Below are 23,181 nucleotides of genomic sequence, written 5' to 3'. Positions count from 1 at the left end.
ATAGACAAAATAAGTATTTAGATTTTCAAAATTAAAAAACCTCAAGAAGTTTACCTTGATAAATATTTAATAAATAAAACAAATTACAATTTTAATCAAAGAGAAAGGGGAATATATTTTCTATATTTTAATGCAATGTAAGCATATACATCTTTTATACGAAAATATAAAATATTGAGATAAAATAATACATTAAATAAATAAAATATAAATAAATAACATCAAAGTAGTCATTGCTTATAGACTGATTCCCTTGCAGCTGAGTACTTGTATATCTACTTGCATACGAATACTGTATTACTATGATTTGACCTAACTAATTCAATAAGGTTGGTGGCTAAAGCAGAACCAGAGTCTTCCAAAATGACTACACTTGAGTGTGCAAGGATGATGTGGCATCTTAGTCAGTGAGTCATGTCAAGGTGAGTTAAGGTCTCCATCCATCATTCTTAACCTTTCTTGCAAGCTGGTTGATGAAGACAAGGATCTCATGATTTCTAGTCTGACGATTTCCCAGGCACAGTCGCTGTATTCCTTCTCTTTCAGGTAGACATGGATTCCGTGGAAGTACCTCTTCACGGCCAGTGTGGGGCCCATCCTTCCCAGGGCAGAGTCTTCCTCTCCCATCACCTGCCCCAGGCAGGCGTCCAGGTCGTCCAGCTGCTGATGGAGTCCAGTGCGGAGCTGTTCCAGGAGGGTGGTGTCCCAGGCAGCAGAGGAGCGCTCTGTGTGGAAGAGGTTGAAGGTCTGCTGGAGCATCTCGTGGAGCACAGAGATGGCCTGGGGCTCCTGGAGCTGGCCGCCCTCCACCATTTCCTGGGGGAAAGCGAAGTCTTTTCTGTCCTGCAGACAGAAGCGAGGGGAGAGTCTCCTCATTTGGTCCAGGAGCCTGAGGTTCTGCCTGCCAACCAGCACGTGGTTCTGAGACAGGTCACAGCCCAGGGATCCTCCCGAGCCGTAGCTGACCAGCACCAGGGCCATCAGTAGAGAGAGCACGAAGGCCATGGGGAAGATGAGGCTGCCGCTGGGCTGGCTGAGGCAGCGTCTGATGGAACCTTGAGGTAGGTTCTCTGATGCCACTCTTTATAAGCAAGGCCATTAAATAGGGAACATGGTAATTTTCATTTTCTAGTCATTTCTATACACTTTTACTTCCTTTTTTGATTTTCATTTATTTATTCTGAATATGGTCAAAGAAATTGTCATCAGTCTAAACTCTTAATTTTATCTATTTCCCAATAACTTCAAACGTACCCATCTAAATGGATATTTATCATCAAATGAGAAGGTCTTCGTGTTATGTTAGAATTGAAGTACATTTATAATTACACACATATTGCTCCCTGTCTCTCATGCATAAATGTTCCTCTCCTCTTGTCCAGGAACACATTTGTAGCCCTCATCTTAGGCTCCATTTCCCCCTCTCACTTTACCTAGGAAGCCAGGCTCCCTCAGCCCTATGGTTTCCGTATTTATTTAGGGATTTACCAGATCACTGTGGCAGTTGAGCTCTTTGAAACAAGATGGGTTTTCTTTAGAGTTTGATTTTGAGAAGAGGCTGATTATTATCAGTCCATGAGTTTACCCCACGGTTTTCTTCCTTCTAGAACACGTTCCTGCAGGTCCATGTGGCTGTGTTTTAGGGAACCACAAATCAGGGCCATTACAGACATCACCCTTTCTTTCCACCATTTTCTTGCTGGAGACCTGTCGTCCTCCACAGACTGGGCCAATACCCCCGCCAGAATCCTGGTTCTACTTAGGGAACATGGGTGAGGACTCTCTACATCCAGGATAATTGTATTTTCCAGCAGCACCTCACTCCCAAGGGAGAGATCACATGGAGCCACCCCCTGTCCTCTGGAGTGACAGAGTCCCTTTCTCACCTGCTGGACTCCCTCCCTGTGGACAGGCTCACCACAACCTGTGGCCTTAAATTCTCCTTCTATGGAGGGCTTGTTTATTTTTTGGGAAAATAAATTGTCTTCCTGAACCCCATCTCTCCCCTGGAGTGTTTCTGTGAAGGACCCTAGTTCTCAGTGGTGACCTCCTCTTCTCCTGACCCGTTTCCCCAGATATCCAAAATATCAGCAGTGCTCAGATGCTGAGAGCAAAAGTGTGTTTGTGTAAGTTGGTGAAGGAATTTCCAACTGCAGTCATTTTGCTTTTAGTAGATAAATAATATCTGCTTTGCCAAGTATAGTTTTTATTATTCAACTCTTTTACTTAAACTGTTCAACACTTGTTCTGCTCAGAGTTTCTGAGCTGGAGGAAGGAGATTCAGTGCTGGTGTTGTCTCTCGTTGGAAGCGTATGTCACCGAATCCAGTGAGTTACAGTTGTTTGTTCAGGCAGTTGATTCCCCCTGGCATCTCTGTTCCTCTGTCTCTGTCTCCTCTGAGAAAGCAGGGCAGTGAGACCCAGTCTATTAGATCAGGAGAAATAGCCTTCTTTCCTTGAGTGTAATTTTTAATTTAAACTTTTTATATTCACTTAGTGACTTATTGGACAAGATTCGTCTCATTGCTCCTTCTCTGGTTGTAATTCAGGATGAGGTGAGAACAAGAAAGGGAAGTAAAGAAAGCCTGAGGAGCTGCATCACTTTCAAGAGGTTAGATTTTTTTGCTTCTCTTTGCAATTTTGCTAGAAAGTAAAATTCCACAGTTGTTTTGTGGGCAACTAGAAAACAAGGGTAAGTCTCAATGTCATGAATATGAAAGAAAGGAAGTGGCTTTCCCTGACACAGTGATGTACTCTGAGTTAGCAAACTTCAGTGCAGCATAGCTGGGGCCTAGGCTGAGGCAGAGGGGAAGGATCAGGTCAATATGAACCACAGAAAGGCTGGGACATGGCTGCTTCTGAGAGAAGCTCAACGAGGGCCAAGTCCTGAGTCCATGGACTCCCCTCAGCTTTGTAAGACCAGCCACCTGATTTTTCTTTCCTTTAATCCATATGTGGTCTGTATAAGGGGAGAAGGAAGAAGTCACACACCAGCTCATGGGAGACAGCAATCAGAACCCCAGTTCCTAGAACACTAACCCTCTATCACAGGGTCAAGGAGACCAGCCTTGCTGTGCATCTCTGACAAATCCATCTGGGCAATGAGAAGTTGCTTTGAAATGACTCGAATGAAAGGGAATGAAATGATTCCAAAGATCCTGATCTTAATCTTGGTAAAAAATAATTATGTTCTTAAAAATGATAACTGAATTTTATTGGTTGCTAACCCTAATCTCCCTAATATCTCACCTTGTGATATGATCACATTGATGGGATGGGTTTCTTTGGGCTTTTTAATAATTTTAAATGCATTTATTTTATGCATGTATTTGGCTGTGCCGGGTCTTGGTTGCGGCATGCTGGCTTTTCCGTATTCCTTGCCTCAGATCGGATCTTTACTTGTGGCATGGGAAGTCTTGGTTGTGGCCCGTAGGATCTAGTTCCCTGACCAGGAACAAAACATCAAAATTCTAGGAGAGTGGACAACTTTCCTAGAATCTCTTCCTCAGCAAAGAACTTCAAGTGCTGTAGGATTTCTCTCCATTATGTACAAGGCCCTGCTCCAAAGGGAGGAAACTTGGGCTCCTGGGCACTTCATAGTCCTGCGGGCATTCCCTCTCCTAGAATGAACACTTAGGGATTCAACATGCAGACCCTTGCCTGTGTTAAGGAACTTGCGCTCAAAGCTTCTCTTGGTTGGACTGAGGGTGGAGTAAAGAGGTTACTATTGACTATATTGATATGAAAGACAGCTATCATTCACTAAGTTCCACATTTTCAGGCTAATTTGCAAACTTTGAATTATTTGAATTAAAGGATGTTCTCTGTGACTGCTACTAAAGTTGTCTTGATGTTTAAAAGACGAAATGAAAGTCTGGTGTCGGCTACACTCAGGAGCCCCAGATTGTGTGAGAGTAGAGCTTCCTGCTGCTCCCAGTCCCTCCTCTTCATCAGCTCTGAGTACTGGCCTTCAGCTGCTCTGAGCACATGCTGCCTCCTTCCTCCTAGTCCTGCCTCCAAAGTCTTCTCCCCTGCTCCCAGGAGGGCAGTCATCATACCCTCCTGACGTTCCTGGAATCCACATCGCCAAGCACATTGTCACATATGCATATGTGGTCAGCACAGTTTGGTGAGAGAATGAAGAGAACTCTATGAATTAACCCATGTTCGTTATTATGCCACTATTATCTGTAGATCACTTGAACACAGGAGCAACAGTCCTGTAAATAACTGAAGAATCAAAGCTTATGTATTAGACCGTTAAAAAGGAATTGCAGAGAGATGTGGCAATTTTAAAATTGGTGCAATTTATAAACTGTCACAGTAGATTATGGAGTCACACCTCTAAGTTCTCTTTTAGACTAAAGAAGAGAGATTGAGCCTCAGGTTTTTCTTTCAAGCTGAGTTGACTTATATAGATAAATATCTCCGTTTGGATTGAGACATTTCCATGAGTATATTTCATTTCCAGTGTAATAACACAAAAGAAGCATTGAAGCTGTGACATTCTCTGATGCCCAGAATAGAAGGGAAAAGTTTTTCAGTGGAGACAAAATTGGGAAAAGTGCAGAAAGTGACAATTCTGACGTATTTAAAGATCTTATTTGTGGAAAGGGGCTGGGAACGGCTTGATAAAGGCTGGCACAGCCCAACACCTGCAGCATCACCAAGCTCACCAGATGCCACGCCCTTCCCTGATGACATGGAGGGTGATGTTCTCCAGCCCTGGAGAATGGTGATCATCACCACTGCCACCCTCTGAGAGACCAGGAAGCCCCCCAAATCAGCACTTCAGTGAAATTCAGTCCCACGGCTCCAGCTCAACAAGATGCTCAAATCTGCCTTTCCTGTGCCCCAGCACCAGGAGGCCACCACAGAACTCCCTGTAACAGAGCAACTGGCCTTGCTCGCCCAGCAGACCTGTCCAGGTCCAGTGCCTCAAACTGCAGCACCACATCCACCGGGAGAACTGGAGAGTCCCTGTAGGCAGGAGCCTCCAGCTGAGCTAGATGCTTCTGGGGCCCAGGAAGCGCGTGGGGTCCCAGGAGCAGTGAGGAACCTTCGTTTTGGGGCCAGACTGCCCACGGGAGCTTTGCAGGGGTTTCGCTCAGAACTTGATTTGTGCACCTGACCTGCTTCCATCCTGCCCTTCCTGGGAAAAGATTTTAGCCAGAGAGGTTTACACTGGTGCCCGTTTATGCTGCGACTGATGGCTGGGAATCTGAGCATGTTGTGGCATGTTTTCAGGTTCCGGGCTGTTTCTGGGGAAAAAGACTAATTTCGGGAGAGGGGAAAGGCATCTACATTCTGGACAGTAATCTAGATATTGGGACCATCCACTGGGAAGACTTGAGGACGAGACTGAGACTTACAGGAGCCCCTGGGGAAAGGGAAATGATTTTACTTAATATAAATGGTTAATTTCTCCTGCAACGTTCAAGTAGTTGGAAATATTTTAAAATGTACAAAGAAGTCTAAAACTCACACCAAGTTAGACTTATGCCCAAACAAAACTTTAAGTTCCTGGCTTCATTGGAAGCAAAACATCTGTAAAGTTTTCAAAATTGCTTCTTTTTCATCTCAGTTCAATTGAGGGAAAGCCATATTTGAGAAACTTATGACCCAGTAGCTACCTTAAATAATTAATCTCAATTTTCAAAGTCTTTTTTTCTTCTCATTTCCTTTATCTAAGGATCTTATGTTAAGCTTTCAAATTTATACATAGTTTTGCATTGGAGAAAAATATGTATATGTATATGTAAAAAATATACATACTTTTATTAACTCTTTTAAAAGGTCATTTTGCATAGGTAAGTTGCTTTAAAATTCATAATCAAGATGTTTTTTATTTCAGCATAATGTATATTTTCACTTAATATAGCATTTCCTACCTAATAAGCATCTTATATGCCCTGATTGCATGTTGATTTGATGCCCACTAAATATCTCGGTGTGCTTGGTACAGTCATGTGATTATTTTATTTGCCAGTAAAATTTCAAAATGTTTAGATATTTTTTGTACAATACTAGCAAAGATTCAGTTCAGTTCAGTTCAGTCAGGTGCTCAGTCATGTCCGACCCTTTGCGACCCCATGAATTACAACACGCCAGGCCTCCCTGTCCATCGCCAACTCCCGGAGTTCACCCAAACCCACATCTATTGAGTCGGTGATGCCATCCAGCCATCTCATCCTCTGTCATCCCCTTCTCCTCCCGCCCCCAATCCCTCCCAGCATCAGAGTCTTTCCCAATGAGTCAACTCTTCGCATGAGGTGGCCAAAGTACTGGAATTTCAGCTTTAGCATCATTCTTTCCAAAGAACACCCAGGTCTGATCTCCTTTAGAATGGACTGGTTGGATCTCCTTGCAGTCCAAGGGACTCTCAAGAGTCTTCTCCAAGACCACAGTTCAAAAGCATCAATTCTTCGGTGCTCAGCTGTCTTCACAGTCCAACTGTCACATACATACATGACTAACTTATTCTAATTTGCAGAGGTAGAATTTTTGCATTAAAAATTGAGTTGAGCAAGTCACAGATACGGCCTAATCATCTTTAGAGTAGACATGAAATAATGGCGAAAGCTTAATACACACCTGTCACAGTAACAACTCTCACACCTGTTTACTGTGTCCTTGATGCTTTATATAATCTACTCATTTAAGATAATTTTGGAAGTTGTTATATTAACCTCATATAGAGTACAGAACATGAGATGGTATATTGAAAGGAGTACAATATTCTCATTATCCCTATTTTGATTTTAATTGGAGAATAATTGCTTTACAATGTTGTGCTGGTTTCTGCTGTACAACAAGTAAACCAGCTATAAGTACACATATATCCACTCCCATATCCTTATTTTAAAGCTGAGAAAACAGTAGCATAGGACAGAAAAATCGACTGGATGAAATGATGCAGGAACTTGAGGGAAAACTAAAAAGATGCCCAGATAACAAATATACTGGTCACCTGAGAAGACAAGAGTAACCCGCAAAAAATAAAGACTAAAAAATGTAGCAAGATTGTCATTTTCAAACAGTTTAACTGGTAAAAATTCTTTTAAGCTTATCAGTATTATTATTAACATTCATTACACTTACACTTTTATAGATAACTCTGAGGACCAGTAGTATCCTACCATTTTGAAGGATGCTGGGTGTGAATAGGAAATGGAGACATGCTCCTGCTCTGGGGAGTCAATTCCTCCCCATTTAAGGGACTCTCAGTTAGAAGGTCCTGATGGAGGATGTGTGTGGGGGAGGGGAGTTTAAAATGAAAAGAAAGACTTTGATCTTGAAAAGTACAGATTATAGGAAATTCTTAAAATAATAAAAGTTGAAATATGCTGAATGAAATGTATAAATTGGTGGGATCTTTGTTGATCAGTTTTTATAAATGATCCCACTCGTTACTGTGGGAAATTGGATATACCTCAATAACAATATTTTCTGTGCAGCAGATTGATGTATTGATTTTTAAAATCTTTGTTAGAAAATGATACTATTTGAAGACAGACAACATACCTATTTCCAGCAATTAACCCCCTGTTCAAATCTCAGCCACATGTACGTTAGTTATTCCTATGACATCAAGACTAAGCATTTTCTGCAATTTCATAATTTCCTTTCTAACTTTTTTCTTTTTGTCACCCTCCACAGCTTAGAGGATCTTAGTTCCTCAACCGAGGCTCCCTGAAGGAAAAACTCAGAGTCCTAACAATGGCACCCACAGAAAACTCTCAGAATTCCACCTTTTGACAAACATTTCCTAGAAAATGATAGAACTGTTCCACAGTATAAAACGAACTAATACTATTTTGTGATAGGTATATGTAGACAAAATAAGGATTTAGGTTTTCAAAAGAAAAACTCAAGAAATTTATCTTGATAACTATTTAATAAATAAACCACATAACAATTTTAATGAAATAGGGAAATATATTTTCTAAATGTTACTACAATGTAAACATACACATCTTCTATATGAAAATATAAATATGATGAGATAAAATATTACATTAACTAAATAAAGAATAAATAACATCAGGGCAGTCATTGCTTATGGATTGATATCCCTGCAGTTGATTATTTTATATGTACTTGCTTATTACTACGGACATGTATTGGCTGAGTTAATTCCACAAATCTGGTGGCTAAAGAAGAAACAAGAGTCTTCTGAAATGACACTACCAGAGTGTGCAAGGGTGATGTGGAATATTAGTCATTGAGAGTCATGTCAAGGTGAGCTCAGGTCTCCATCCATCATTCTTAACCTTTCTTGCAAGTTGGTTGATGAAGAGAAGGATCTCATGATTTCCACTCTGACGATTTCCCAGGCACAATCGCTGTATTGGTTCTCTTTCAGGTAGACATGGATGCCTTGGAAATACCTCTTCATGGCCAGTGTGGGGCCCATCCTTCCCAGGGCAGAGTCTTCCTCTCCCATCACTTGCCCCAGGCAGGCGTCCAGGTCATCGAGCTGCTGATGGAGTCCAGTGCGGAGCTGCTCCAGGAGGGTGGTGTCCCAGGCAGCAGAGGAGCGCTCTGTGTGGAAGAGGTTGAAGCTCTGCTGGAGCATCTCGTGGAGAACAGAGATGGCCTGGGCCTCATGGAGCTGGCCACCCTCCACCATCTCCTGGGGGAAAGCGAAGTCTTTTCTGTCCTGCAGACAGAAGCGAGGGGAGAGTCTCCTCATTTGGTCCAGGAGCCTGCGGTTCTGCCTGCCAACCAGCACGTGGTTCTTAGACAAGTCACAGCCCAGGGATCCTCCCGGGCCGTAGCTGACCAGCACCAGGGCCATCAGTAGAGAGAGCCTGAAGGCCATGGGGAAGATGAGGCTGCTGTTGGCTTGATGGAGATGGTGTCTGGTGGAACCTTGAGGTAGGTTCTCTGATGGCATTGTTTCTAAGCAAGGCCATTAAATAGGGAACATGGTAGTATTCATTTTCTAATCATTTCTATACACTTTTACTTCCTTTTTTGGTTTTCTGTTATGTATTCTCAATGCAGTCAATGAAATTTTCTTCCTTCTAGACTATTAATTTTGCCTTTTCCTAGTGACTTCAGTGCCCACGCGAATGGATATTTTTCAATCAAATGAGAAAGGTCTTTCTCTTAAGTCAGAATTGATGGACATTTGTAATTACACATGTTTATTGCCCTTTATCTCTCATGCATAAGTGTTTCTCTCCTCTCATCCATGAACACATTTTTGGCTTGCTCTTAGGCTCCATTTTTCCCTCTTTGGTTCCATTGTAAGCCAGGCTGTGTCCGCTCTATGGTTTCCGTATTTATAAGGGGTTTACCAGATCACTCTAGGAGTTAAGCTCTTGGAAACAAATGATGAGTTTTCTTTAGTGTTTGATTCATAGAAGAGGCTGATTATTATCAGTCCTTGAACTCCTCCCACATTTCTCTTCCTTCTAGAACACATTCCTGCAAATCTCTCCCTTCAGGGAACCATGAGGGCAGGACTATTACAGACATCGCCCTTTCTTTCCACCATTTTCTTACTGGAGACCTGTCATCCTCCACAGACTGGGCCAATACCCCCAACCAGAATCCTGGTTCTTCTCAGGGAACACGGGTGAGGAGACTGTACATCCAGGATAATTGTATTTTCCCAGCAGCACCTCACTCACAGGGAGAGATCAGATGGAGCCACCCCCTGTCCTCTGGAGTGACTGAGTCTCCTTGTTCACCTGCTGGACTCCCTCCCTGAGGACAGGCTCAGCACATCCTGAGGACTCAAAAATCTCCTTTCTGTGGAGGGCTTATTGATTTGTTGAGAAAATAAATTGTCTCCCCAAAACCCCAACCTCTCCCCTGGAGTTTTTGTGTGAAGGACCCTAGTTCTCAGTGGTGACCTCTTCTTCTCCTGACCCGTTTCCCCAGGTGTCTAAAGTGTCAGCAGTGCTCAGATGCTGAGAGCAAAAGTGTGTTTGTGCAAGTTGTTGGAGGAGTTTCCAACTGCAATTATTTTCCTTTTAGTAGATAAATAATATTTACTTTGCCAAGTATAGGTTTTATTATTGAACTCTTTTACTTAAAACTCTTCAACACTTGTTCTGCTCAGAGTTTCTGAGCTGGAGGAAGGAGATTCAGTGATGACATTGTCTCTTATTGGAAGCTTATGTCACAGAATCTAATGAGTTTCAGTCATTGATTCAGGCAGTTGATTCTACTGGGCATCTCTGTTCCTCTGTTTCTGTCTCCTCTGAGATTGCAGGACAGTGAGACCCGGGGTACTAGAGCAGGAGAAATAGCCTTCTTTCCTTTACTTGAGTGTAATTTTTCATTTAAACTTTTTATATACATTTAGTGACTTATTGGACAATGTTGGTATTCCTGCATCTGCTCTGGTTGTATTTCATGATGAGATGAGAACAAGAAAGGGAAGTAAAGAGAGCCAGAGAGGCTGCATCTCTTTCACTTTCAAGATGTTGGATTTGTGTTTGTTTCTCTTTGCAGCTTTCCTAGAAAGTAAAATTCCACAGTTGTTTTGTGGGCAAGAAGAAAACAAGGGTAAGTCTCAATGTCCTGAGTATGAAAGAAGGGAAGTGGTTTTCCCCTGACGTAATGATGTATTATTCTGAGTTAGCAAACTGCAGTGCAGCACAGCTGGGGAGTGGCTGTGGCAGAGGGGAAGGATGAGGCCAGTATGAACAACAGAAAGACTGGGACAGGGCTGCTTCTTACAGAAGCTCAATGAAGGCCAAGTCCTGGGTCAGTTGACTGCCTTCAGCTTTGTAAGACCAGCTAGCTGATTTTCCTTTCCTTTAATCCACATGTGATCAGTATAAGCGGAGACGGAAGAGAGACGGGCAATCAGAACCCCAGTTGCTAGAACACAAACCCTTTCTGGCAGGGTTTAGGAGACCAGCCTTGCCTAGCATCTGTGTAGTTAATAAATCCACTTGGGTAATGAGAAGATGCTTTGAAAAAACTAGAATGACAGGGAATGAAATGATTCCAAAAGATCCTGATCTTAATCTGGGTAACAGTAAAATTATGATATTAAAAGTAATAGCTGAATTTTATTGATTGCTAACCCTAATGATCTCCCTAATATTCCAGTTTGTGATATGATCACATTGATGGGTTGGGTTTCTACAGGTTTTTAAGAATTTTAAAAATATTTATTTTATGTGCTTATCTGGCTGGGCCAGGTCTTAGTTGAATCGTGCTGCTTCTTGGATCTTCCTTGCTTCATGCAGGATCTTTACTTGGGCCATGGGAAATCTTGCTTGCCACATGCAGGATCTACTTCCCTGACCAGAGATCCAACTCAGGCTCCCTGCTATGGGAGCATGGAGTCCTGGCCACTGGACCATCAGGGAGTCTCGAGGGGTAGGGTTTCAATATATGAATTTGGGGAACACACACACATTCAGTCTGTAACATGGTAATAAGAAGATACCACGGTATTGTGTTTATGGCAAGGATTCATTAGGATCTATTTCATTCTTGATATTTATTTGAGGAGAAAGAACACATTCCCTGATGCTACCCTCACTTTTTATGGCACATCCATCCTGAATTGTTTACTAAATAAATGTTATAAATGTTATACTGTGAATCTAATTACCAAGGACCTACCATGCTTCCCTGGTGGCTCAGATGGTAAAGAATCCTCCTGCAATGCAGGAGACCAAGGTTCAATCCCCGAGTCAGGAAGATCCCCTGGAGAAGGAAATGGTAACCCACTCCAGTATTCTTGCTTGGAGAATTCCACGGGCAGAGGAGCCTGACAGGCTACAGTTCATGGGGTCACAGAGAGTCGGACTTGACTGAGCGACTAACACTTTCACCAGACAAATTCCACAGACTATCAGTGTTCATCAGAAATGACAGTGACAACAGCGACAAATTCCTTAGCCTCTGAAGGGACTCACTTAATCCTTCCAACATAGTGAAACTGAGTTAATATTCTCCTTTCCAAGAGCCCCCTGCTAAGACTTTATTTGAATGAAATAATCTAATAATGAATTTGCAAATCCAGATTTCAAAACCTAATATGTCAGATTCCAAACTCTCTATCCACAGCATAAACCCCTGAGCACACTGCATGTACTGAACTCTCGCTTATTTCCCTCTTTTACTTCTAACACAAGATGTCCCTTTGTTGTTTCATACCTCAATGTTACAAATCTCTTATTTCCATTAACGTCTCCCTCCAGATTCTCGATAAGCTGAATGACTTACAAAGTATCCTGATTATTTTGTGTAAGAAGCAAAATGAAATTATCAAGTGGTAGTTATTACTGAGAAGGAAATGGAGAAGGCAATGGCAATCCACTCCTGTATTCTTGCCTGGAGAATCTCAGGGACAGAGGAGCCTGGTAGGCTGCTGTCTATGGGGTCGCAAAGAGTCGGACACAATTGAAGCGACTTAGCAAGCAGCAGCAGTTATTACTGAGAGTCTAACTGTGCTTGACAAAATTAATAATTCTAAAATAATTCTAAAACAATCGTATTTAAGTGTCCAAGATGACTCATAGATTGTTAAGTGATCCTCACCATAAAATTGAGATACATGATGGACAAGATCCTTGAGAGTTATGACCCCTGCTCAGATTGGATTACAAACATTTCAGTGAATCCTCTGTAGAAAACCCCAAGCTGATGGTACTTGTGGATATAGGTAAAGCATACTTAATGCTACCAAATTACATGAATGTGGGAAATGACTGGAAGAATAGAAGACGACTTACGCCAACGGGGGAATTGTGAGGGATGGAGCGGAACATCCCCATGGCCATCAGCAGGGAAACAGGAGTCCGGAAACTCAGCACTTCCCCTGGGCCTCAGTGAAACAGCTCAGGTCCTGCACTAAGCTAAGCAGCCCTCCGAGCTCCTTTTGCTGCGCCCCAACGGCCGGGAGGGGGCGCCCGATCTCTCAGTAACTCTCAGTAACAGACCGGCGCCGCAAACCCAGCTGGACCCGCCTCCAGGTACAGAGCGGCCAACTCGGGCGGCGGGTCCACGGGGAGAACTCGGGGGTCGCCCTCGGCAGAAGCCGCGACCCGGGCGAGGCGCCGCCGGGACCCAGGGAGCGCTGGGGCCGCGCTAGCAGAAAGGAAACTTCTTTTTCGGGCCGGACTGCCCAGGGAAACTTTGCCGCCGCTTCTCTCAGAGCCTTTAATTTCTGCACCTGCCCTTGTATCCACCCTCCCCTTCCTGGGAGGAGACTTTACCCAGAGCGATTTAACACACCGGTGCCGGTTTGTGCTGCAATTGATGGCTGAAAATCCAATGGCGCCTCACTCCAGTATTCTTGCCTGGAAAATCCCATGGACCAAGGAGCCTGGTAGGCTGCAGTCCATGGATCGCGAAGAGTCGGACAGGACTCAAGCGACTTAGCAGCAGCAGCAGATGGCTGAAAATCAGAGCATGTTGTGTTATGTTTTCAGATTCAGGACTGTTTCTGGGGAAAAGGCCTAATTCAGGGACAACGGGAAAGGCATCTACAATCCGGACAGAAATCTACTCGATATTGCGACCCTCCAGTAGGAAGGAAGACTTGGGGACAAGACTGAGACTTAAAGGAGCCCCAAGGGAAAGAGAAAATTATTTCATTCAATATTAATATAAAAGGTAAATTTCTCCTGTAATGTTAATTGTCTGAAAAATCTTTTAAAATATATGTGTTAAACTCACATCAAGTTGAAATATTTTCTTATGCCACAACAGTACTTTTAAGTTTCTGGCGTTAATGGAAGCAAAATCATCAGTAATGTTCTCAAAATTGCTACTTTGTATATATCTCTCTTCACTGAGGGAATGCCATATTTGACAAATTATGACCCAATAACTACCTTAAATAACCAATCTCAACTTAAAAATTCCTTTTTCTCTTTTAACCAAGGATCATCTATTAAACATTCATTTTTTTATGTAGTCAGTTTTTCACTGTAGAGTTTCATTAACTTTTTCAAAATGTCAAATCATATGGTTAAGTTGCTGAAAAATGTGCAGTCAAAATGCTTTTGATTTCAGCGTACTGTGTGCTCAGTAGGTACCAACTGAAATAGGCAGTTGGGTATATGATTCCAGCATGCATCTTTGGAAGGGATCACCATCAAGACAGGTTTTTAAAGCCCTGAAAACTAGAGCAGGTCATGACCTAGTTCATGAGTTTGAACGGAAAACAGTTCTGGGCCCTGAACACAGGAAAACCACAAGTGTCTTTGTCACAAATGAAACTCAGACTGGATAGCAGCCAGATGGCAGGAGTGCAGTGTGAGTGTGGAGCCAGGGATCTGGTTGAAGACCTTGCAATCTGTGTGTCTTCTAGCTGGAGATCACGGAGTTTGAACAAAAATGAATCATGAACCCCTTTACATGGGTAAAGTGACAATGCAAGAGCAGTGGGTGCATTGTGTATGGATCAGAAATTCACAGAAGAAATCTGCATTTCCAGTGGATATGATGGGGAAAGGCTGTCACCTGCTGTAGCGCACTGGTCTTAAAACTAAAGTCTCAACTCCACAGCTCTTCTCAGCTCTACTCTGTGATGCTGGGGCTCCAGTTCCTTCCAGTATATTTCTCCTTTGCCTGCAGATTGTTTTTCTTTCAGAGTTCTCCCGAACCAATTCCAAGAGGTGGACGAGAAGGCTGGAGTATGACTGATGACAGCCGCCATCAATTAGGAAAAGGAAAACTAACGGTTGCTTCTAGATGCCATGTGTCACCAGTCAGATTGGCAAAATTGAAAAGGATGATAAGATCCTGTTTTGGTCAATGAGTGAGAACATATAAGAGCTTATATGGTCTTGAATGTGGATTCATGTAGCCATTGTTGTCATGGACAGTTGGCAGTGTGCATGTGCAAGGTTTATGTATTTTGACCAATAAAATTGACTTCATGGCCCCGTGTTCAGACAAAGACTCTCGCTTGCGTATAAGACAGCTGCATACACTTGTAGCAGTCTCTTCTCAAAGGCACTAATTTCTGAGAAGGACCGACTCTAGGAGGTGACACTGCCGGCACTTAGGGACTGAAGTCTTCACGGAAAACAACTGGGATCAAACTCAGGACAGCCCAGGGCTGGAGAGCAGAGCCTCACCCTGCATGGCCCTGGCTCTTTTCTTCCTGCCTCTGCTTTGCTGCTGAAAGACTGAAACCCAACAGCGAGTTGAGAAGGTAAGTTTAGAAATATGTTAAAAAGTAGCACAGGACTACTCATACTAAAGAACAGGAAACATTATTAATGAGTAATGTGTGTGATATTCTGCAGTCCTATGAGATCTCTATGATTTCCCTATTATTCATTTTTATAGTAGATGAAAGCATTTTCTACTAATCCTTCTTTCTCAAAGAATTTCTGTGACTTCCTAAGAATACTTCTAGAAGTCTGAAACACAGAAACTGGAATTGTCTTCAGCCTTGAGCACAGGAGAGTTCACACACTGAATATACTATGAAACTAGCACCCAAGTTAAATATTTTTACCAAAGACCCAGCATCTTTCCAGTGCTGCCTTTCAGTCCCTGCCTCAGGCCAGCTGTCCTGCCTGCTCCCTGTGGGCAGCTACTCTGGGACTCTCCCTGTCCTGATTATTTGACCAAGCACACTTTTATGCTTCTTGTAATATGGACTCATTGATCCAAATGGTATTCCGATGAAAAGCTACTGTTATTTTCCCGATATTTGAGAAGAAGATCAAGATAAAATGCATGCTTGCATGCATGCTAAGTTGGTTCAGTCATGTCCAACTCCTGTGACCCATGGACTGTAGCCCACCAGGCTCCTCTGTCCATGGGATTTTCAAGGAAGAACACTGGAGTGGGTTGCCATATCCATCTCCTTACTGTTTATGATATTTTGCAGGGTCACACTGCTGTTAAATAGCAGAGCTGCAATTCAAAGGTTTTGAAGCTTCTAGAACTCTCGTTTCACTTGTGCCCTCTTCCAGTGATTTCCACTCAGAGAAACCCTGAAGCCAGAAACCATCACAGAACAGAGCTCCTGTGTTGGAGGCAGTGAAGATATAGTGTAAGGGAGTGGATTGTTCAGTAAAGCAGGACTGAGGAGAAGGTGGGAGGAACAGTAAGGTCAGGATCAGCCACTGAGCACCACATGTTTGCAGCTTCCCTGGAGGAGGGGAGTCCTCCCCCGACATCCTGACACCAGGCATTCTTTGCTGATTGGGTATAAACTACTTATACTTGTGAATTGAGGGCTAATCATTTACCACCGTTTCAGAGACTCCTTTCTACCTGTTTTTTTTTTTTGGGTGGAAAGGGCTGCACTCCACAGCTTGCAGGATCTTAGTTCCCTGACCAGGTATCCATGGCACCTGAGCTTCTCACACTGGAAGCATGGAGTCCTATCCACTGGACTGCCAGGGAATTCCAGGAATTCTACCTTTTGACAATCATTTCTGAAATGTGATACAACTATTCCATAGTATAAATGGACAAATGCTATTCCACAATAGGTTTATGTAGACAAAATAAGTATTTAGTTCTTCATAATGAAAAAACAAATTTACTTTCATAAAAATTTAATAAATAAAACAAATTAGAAGATTAAGGAAATGAACATATTTTCTAAATTTTATTACAGTGCAGAAAAACATTTTTACATGAAAATATGATGAGATAAAAGAAAATAAATACGTAAATAAACATAAATAACATCAGGGGAGTCATCCCCGTGCAGTTGAATACTTTTTATATCTACTTTCTTATTGCTACTGAGAAAGTACTATTGATTGAATTCAGGAAACGCTGTGGCTAAAGCAGAAATCAGAGTCTTCTGAAATGACCTCAGGGGAGCGTGCAAGGGTGATGTGGTGTCTTAGTCAGTGAGAGTCATGTCAAGGTGAGTTCAGGTCTGCGTCCATCATTCTTAACCTTTCTTGCAAGCTGGTTGATGAAGAGAAGGATCTCATGATTTCCAGTCTGACGATTTCCCAGGCGCAGTCACTGTATTCCTTCTCTTGCAGGTAGACATGGATGCCCTGGAAGTACTTCTTCATGGCCAGTGTGGGGCCCATCCTTCCCAGGGCAGAGTCTTCCTCTCCTGTCACTGGGCCCAGGCAGGCGTCCAGGTCATCCAGCTGCTGATGGAGTCCAGTGCGGAGCTGCTCCAGGAGGGTGGTGTCCCAGGCAGCAGAGGAGCGCTCTGTGTGAAAGAGGTTGAAGGTCTGCTGGAGCATCTCGTGGAGCACAGAGAAGGCCTGGGCCTCCTGGAGCTGGCCGCCCTCCACCATCTCCTGGGGGAAAGCGAAGTCTTTTCTTTCCTGCAGACAGAAGCGAGGGGAGAGTCTCCTCATTTGGCCCAGGAGCCTGAGGTTCTGCCTGCCAACCAGCACATGGTTCTGAGACAGATCACAGCCCAGGGATCCTCCTGGGTCGTAGCTGACCAGCACAGGGCCATCAGTAGAGACAGCCTGAAGGCCATGGGGAAGATCAGGCTGCTGCTGGCCTGACTGAAGCGGCATCTGCTGGAATCTCGAGGTAGGATCTCTGATGCCACTCTTTCTAAGCAAGGCCATTAAATAGGGAACATGGTAATTTTCACTTTCTAATTGTTTTAATACACTTTCACTTCCTTTTTTGATTTTCATTTGTGTATTCACAATATGATCAAATAAAATGTCATCAGTTTAAAGTATTAAATTTACATATTTCCCAATAACTTCAAATGTACCCATCCAATTGGATATTTGTCACTCAAATGAGAACGTTTTTATTATTCAACAGTGTTACTTAAACTGTTCAACACTTTTCTGCTCAGAGTTTCTGAGCTGGAGGAAGGAGATTCAGTGATGATGTCTCTCACTGGAAGCTTATGTCATAGAGTCTAGAGAGTTTCAGTCATTCATTCAGGCCGTTGATTCCACTGGGTATGTCTGTTCCTCTCTCTCTTTCTCCCTCTGAGAACAAAGGATAGTGAGAACCAGGCTACTCATTCAGGGAGAAATAGCCTTCTTTCCTTTACTTCAGTATAATTTTTCACTTAGTTCTACATTCTTTTAGTGACTTGTTGACCAGGATTGGTCTTGCTGCTCCTGCTCTAGTTCTAATTCACCTTGAAGTAAGAACAATAAAGCGAAGGGAAGAAAGGCAGAGGGGCTGTATCTCTATCATATGTTAGACTTTAGTTTTTTTTGTTGTTGTTTCCCTTTGCCACTTTCCTAGAAAGTAAAACTCCACAGTTGTTTTGTGGGCAAAAAGAAAACTAATCTAAGTCTGAATGTCTGAATATGAACGAAGGGAAGTGGTTTTCCCTGACACAATGATGTCTTCTGAGTTAGCAAACTTCAGTGCAGCACAGCTGGGGATGAGGCTGTGGCAGAGGGGAAGCATGAGGCCAGTGTGAACAACAGAAAGGCTGGGCCATGGCTGCTCTGACAGAAGCTCACGAAGGTCAAGTCCAGGGTCAAGTGACTGTCCTTTGCTTTGCAAGATCAGCTACCTCATTTTTCTTTCAATTAATGCATGAGGATTAGTTTCAGGACAGAAGGAAGAAGTCAAACACATCACCTAATATGAGATAGACAAGTAGAATGCCAATTGCTGGAATACTAACCTTTGCTGGCAGTGTCTTGGAGACCAGCCTTACTGAGCATCTGTCTAGGTAATAAATCTACTCAGGCAATGAGAAGATGCTTTGAAAAAAACTAGAATGAAATACAATTAAATGATTGCAAAACATCCTGAACTTAATCTGGATATAGTAATTATGATATTAAAAATAATATCTGCATTTTATTTCCTGCTACTAATGGAGTGTCAAGCTGGTTTTAGAAAAGGCAGAGGAACCAGAGATCAAATTACCAAAATCTGCTGGATTGTTGAAAAAGCAAGAGAGTTCCAGAAAAACATCTATTTCTGCTTTATTGACTATGCCAAAGCCTTGGACTGTGTGGATCACAATAAACTGTGGAAAATTCTGAAAGAGATGGGAATACCAGACCACCTGACCTGCTTCTTGAGAAACCTATATGCAGGTCAGGAAGCAACAGTTAGAACTGGACATGGAACAACAGACTGGTTCCAAATAAGAAAAGGAGTCTGTCAAGGTTGTATATTGTCACCCTGCTTATTTAACTTATATGCAGAGTACATCATGAGAAACACTGGGGTGGAAGAAGCACAAGCTGAAATCAAGATTGCCAGGAGAAATATCAATAACCTCAGATATGCAGATGACACCACCCTTAAGACAGAAAGTGAAGAGGAACTAAAAAGCCTCTTGATGAAAGTGAAAGAGGAGAGTGAAAAAGTTGGCTTAAAGCTCAACATTCAGAAAACTAAGATCATGGCATCTGGTCCCATCACTTCATGGGAAATAGATGGGGACACAGTGGAAACAGTGTCAGACTTTATTTTTCTGGGCTCCAAAATCACTGCAGATGATGATTGCAGCCATGAAATTCAAAGACGCTTACTCCTTGGAAGGAAAGTTATGACCAACCTAGATAGCATAGTAAAAAGCAGAGACATTACTTTGCCAACAAAGGTCCATCTAGTCAAGGCTATGGTTTTTCCAGTGGTCATGTATGGATGTGAGAGTTGGACTGTGAAGAAAGCTGAGTGCTGAAGAATTGATGCTTTTAAACTGTGGTGTTGGAGAAGACTCCTGAGAGTCCCTTGGACTGCAAGGAGATCCAACCAGTCCATTCTGAAGGAGATCAGTCCTAGGTGTTCTTTGGAAGGACTGATGATGAAGCTGAAACTCCAGTACTTTGGCCACATCATGTGAAGAGCTGACTCATTGGAAAGGGCTCTGATGCCGGGAGGGATTGGGGGCAGAAAGAGAAGAGGACGATAGAGGATGAGATGGCTGGATGGCATCACCTAGATGGATGTGGGTTTGGGTGAACTCCGGGAGTTGGTGATGGACAGGGAGGCCTGGCCTGCTGCAATTCATGGGGTCGCAAAGAGTTGGAAACGACTGAGCGACTGAACTGAACTGAACTAAATGGACTAGTCGTTTTCAAGCTCTTTATAATTTTAACTGAATCCTCTCATTAACTCTTAGGGTCCCACTTACTTATACTCCTGGAGAAAAATATAAATCTAGACAAATGAACTATTCCAATCATAGCAAAGATTCAAGAGCAAACCTTGGGGGCTTTGATTTGTCTGAATGATCCAATTAAAAAAAAAAAAAGGAAGGGTTCAAATGAACATGACATTAAGGAACCAATGAAATAATTGATAGGAGGAGAATGAGTTGACAAAGATCCCTTAATCCATTTCAGATGCCAAAGGGTCACGACCTATTGTTTTGTAGGGCCACAGTGTGTGGTCTGAAGTCCGCAAAATTGCGATCTAATTATAAATAGTCAAAATCACTATTAAGTAGTTGGAAGGGAGTAGATTGTTCTGCCAGCTAAAAGAAAAGCAGGAGTTTGCTCATTATCTAGTGTTTAGGATCCAGCACTTTCACTGCTGTGACCTGATTTCAATCCCTGGTTGGGAAGTCTGATCACACAAGCCTCCCGGAAGTCTAAGCTTTTTTTTTTTTTTTTTTAAGCTCATTGATAATTTTATATTTATTCTTTACATTCTTCTTTTAGAATTACAAATGATTCCTTTCATTTTGCAGTTGTTTCTTTATATTTCACAATGATGTCATTCCTATTAAACATATACTGAAAGCTTTAGTTCCCTCTCTTTGAAAAGCTGATTCTCTCCAACGTAAGGTTATTCTATAAATAGTAAGTGAATCTCCTTGGCTTGTCCTGAGACTTTTTTTCATTTCTCCTTCATCCCTGAAGATTGAATAAGAACTATCTGAGCTGATAAAGGACATATATAGAGATAGGGCACTCTGGTTTGTGACAGTACTTGTGGTTGTCACAAGTACTTAAATGAACCACATTTAAGAATTCTATACACAAACAGAAAGTTCCAATAGGAAAGAGGGGAATTAAAAAAATAACACCATTTCATTTCAGATGTTTACAAAACTTAATAACTGCTTTTTAAATTTTATATAAAAATACAGAGATTTTGTCCTTTGCAACATTGCCCATAGCAAGATCAGTAGAATTTTGTTTTTACGTGCCCTGGATGAAAGTAATCCAATCAATTCCACTATAAAAATCAAAGCTGATTATTTTACATTGTACATTCATTCATAATAACCAATGCTATTTTGCTGTTTTGGTGCAGTGGAGATATTAAGGTACAATCTTCTTTTTAAGAGATGATTTGCCTTGTAATACATAAGCAGCTGCAGACCTTCACCTGGTCATATCATTTTCCTTAAAATCTTTCAGTATTTCTCATCACCTGTAGACTAAAAGAGTCTGCTTACTCTAATTCATAGGGCCCTTCTCAAGCCCCTAGATTTCTACCTATGCATGGTAGGCCCCACCCACCAGAAATTTTCATTCTCTCTGAGCATTGAGGGATATTTATTTTGTTCTCTCCCTAGGGTGTCTGTCTACTTCTTCAGAAACTTACTTCAACCCTGCTCACAAGTCATATCTTTTGTGAAATAATGTACCCTCCTTTTCTGTACAAAGGGCGGTGGCTCTTTTTCTTTGCTACTGTTGCGCTTTTCACTTCACTATTGTGCTGTGTATGCCATTGTGTTGTGCTTTAGAACTCTCCGCTGTATGATTACTTCTTGAAGACAGAAATATGTCTGGCTTATTTTGGACCACTGGTACCCAGCACAGTCTCCAGCACTTTGACGGCAATCAACAAATGTTTGCTGAATACTGAATGTACTTCTTCAATTATAGAGTGAAGAAGTGGCAGGGTGAGAAACAGATCTACAACTAACTGCTTCCTACATTTTGCATTAGATTAAAGTCATCTAGCTTTAATCTAAAGTCTAAGCTTTTATGAGTGGTTTTTTCCTATGAAATATAGTAAAATGATTTTATTAACCCTATGAGAGGTAAGCCCTACTTTCTATGTATTTAAACCTCTTGACCTTTCTTGTGAGCTTAAGAACAAAGAAAAAGCAGGTAACACTCTCTCGCCATATGAGTTCTGACGTTTCTCCTTCAGAATGACAATGAAAACATCTTTCCACATCAGGTTCTGCAGAATGAAGTCTCTACCCACTGCAGTCCCTGACCTCCAACATGCCCTGATAGGAGTTCAGGGTTGAGATCAGGAACGAGGCACTCTGTGCTCTGGGAAAACTGACACAACAGGCCTTCTGATAGTTAAATAATTTCCAGAGAAAATTGATGAACCCAATCTTACAACTTCTCATGTGTAGAAAAGCTCTAAAATATTTCAGAGAGACATCTGTTCCTCCTGATTCTCAGCCACATTCTCCCAAGATGTGAGCTTATCTGCACGTCACCCCTTCACCACAGTCGCATGCATACTGACCTCCTCTACGTCCGTGGAGCAGTTCCTCAGAGCTGGGGGGAGGCTGTCCTCTGTCCTCAGCAAGTTATCCCAATAAAAAGAACTCTTGGGAGTCATGTTTTTGGGGTTTTTTTTTTTTTTGGTTGACAAGGTCCCCTTCCAGGAGACCTCCTCAGGTAAACTGCTGTTCTCATTCTCAAGGAAGACACCTGTGTTTCTCACCTCCAGTCCAGCCGGGTCATCCTGGTGTCTACTGACAGAGTCCAGTGAAGAACCGCTACTCTATTTCCCAACTTCTGGTCAAGATGTGGGTGTTGAGGAGGCCTGTGTGCGACCAAGATGGAAGCGAATGTGTGCTTCCTGGACAGAAGCAGTGAACATTTTTCTCCTTAGCAGGGAGAAACTGGCTTGAATTGTGAAGTAAGCCTCAAAGCCTTGTATAATTATCTTTTTAAAAAATTTCTAGCTCAACCTATTTAACATCATTAAGTAATACTATAGAATTGACATGAAAAGGTTTTTTAGAAAATAATTTGTTAATGAAATTATATTTTTAGCAGTAATATCAAAATGTTTTTTACTTGTTTAGGACCCTAATCCTCAGGAAGGTTTCCAAACCTCTCAATGTACTTTACATGTTTCCTGAGGGGCTTCCATGGTGGCTCAGTGGTGAGGAGCCCACCTGCCAATAGGACCACATGCAGTCCTAGAGGATGCGCACGCTGCAGAACAGCTGAGCCGTGTGCCGCAACTATTGCCCTGTGCTCTAGACCCCGGGACCCCCACTACCGAAGCCAAGTGCACCAGAGCCTATGCTCCCCAACAAGAGGAGCTACCACAGTGAGAAGCCTGTGCACCACAAGTGGAGAGGACCCACCTTTGCCAC

The 23,181-nt window shown here is 42.4% G+C and overlaps 2 protein-coding genes and 1 pseudogene across 2 annotated transcripts; all 3 read right to left on the bottom strand.

The window, feature by feature from the left end:
- Positions 1-417: 417 nt before the first annotated feature.
- LOC109562655 (interferon omega-1-like) lies at positions 418-1,005 on the bottom strand. Its single transcript, XM_070794457.1, has one exon. The coding sequence runs from the start codon at positions 1,003-1,005 to the stop codon at positions 418-420; it is 588 nt and encodes a 195-aa protein (XP_070650558.1).
- A 7,230-nt stretch (positions 1,006-8,235) lies between these two features.
- LOC139184517 (interferon omega-1-like) lies at positions 8,236-8,823 on the bottom strand. Its single transcript, XM_070794458.1, has one exon. It carries the CDS (start codon positions 8,821-8,823, stop codon positions 8,236-8,238), a length of 588 nt encoding a protein of 195 aa, XP_070650559.1.
- A 7,899-nt stretch (positions 8,824-16,722) lies between these two features.
- On the bottom strand, positions 16,723-17,409 carry LOC109562653 (interferon omega-1-like; annotated as a pseudogene).
- Between the last annotated feature and the right edge of the window lie 5,772 nt (positions 17,410-23,181).

The sequence above is a fragment of the Bos indicus genome, chromosome 8 (genome assembly GCF_029378745.1).
Source record: "Bos indicus isolate NIAB-ARS_2022 breed Sahiwal x Tharparkar chromosome 8, NIAB-ARS_B.indTharparkar_mat_pri_1.0, whole genome shotgun sequence".
NCBI lineage: Eukaryota > Metazoa > Chordata > Mammalia > Artiodactyla > Bovidae > Bos > Bos indicus.
This window is presented reverse-complemented; position numbering and strand designations above follow the sequence as displayed.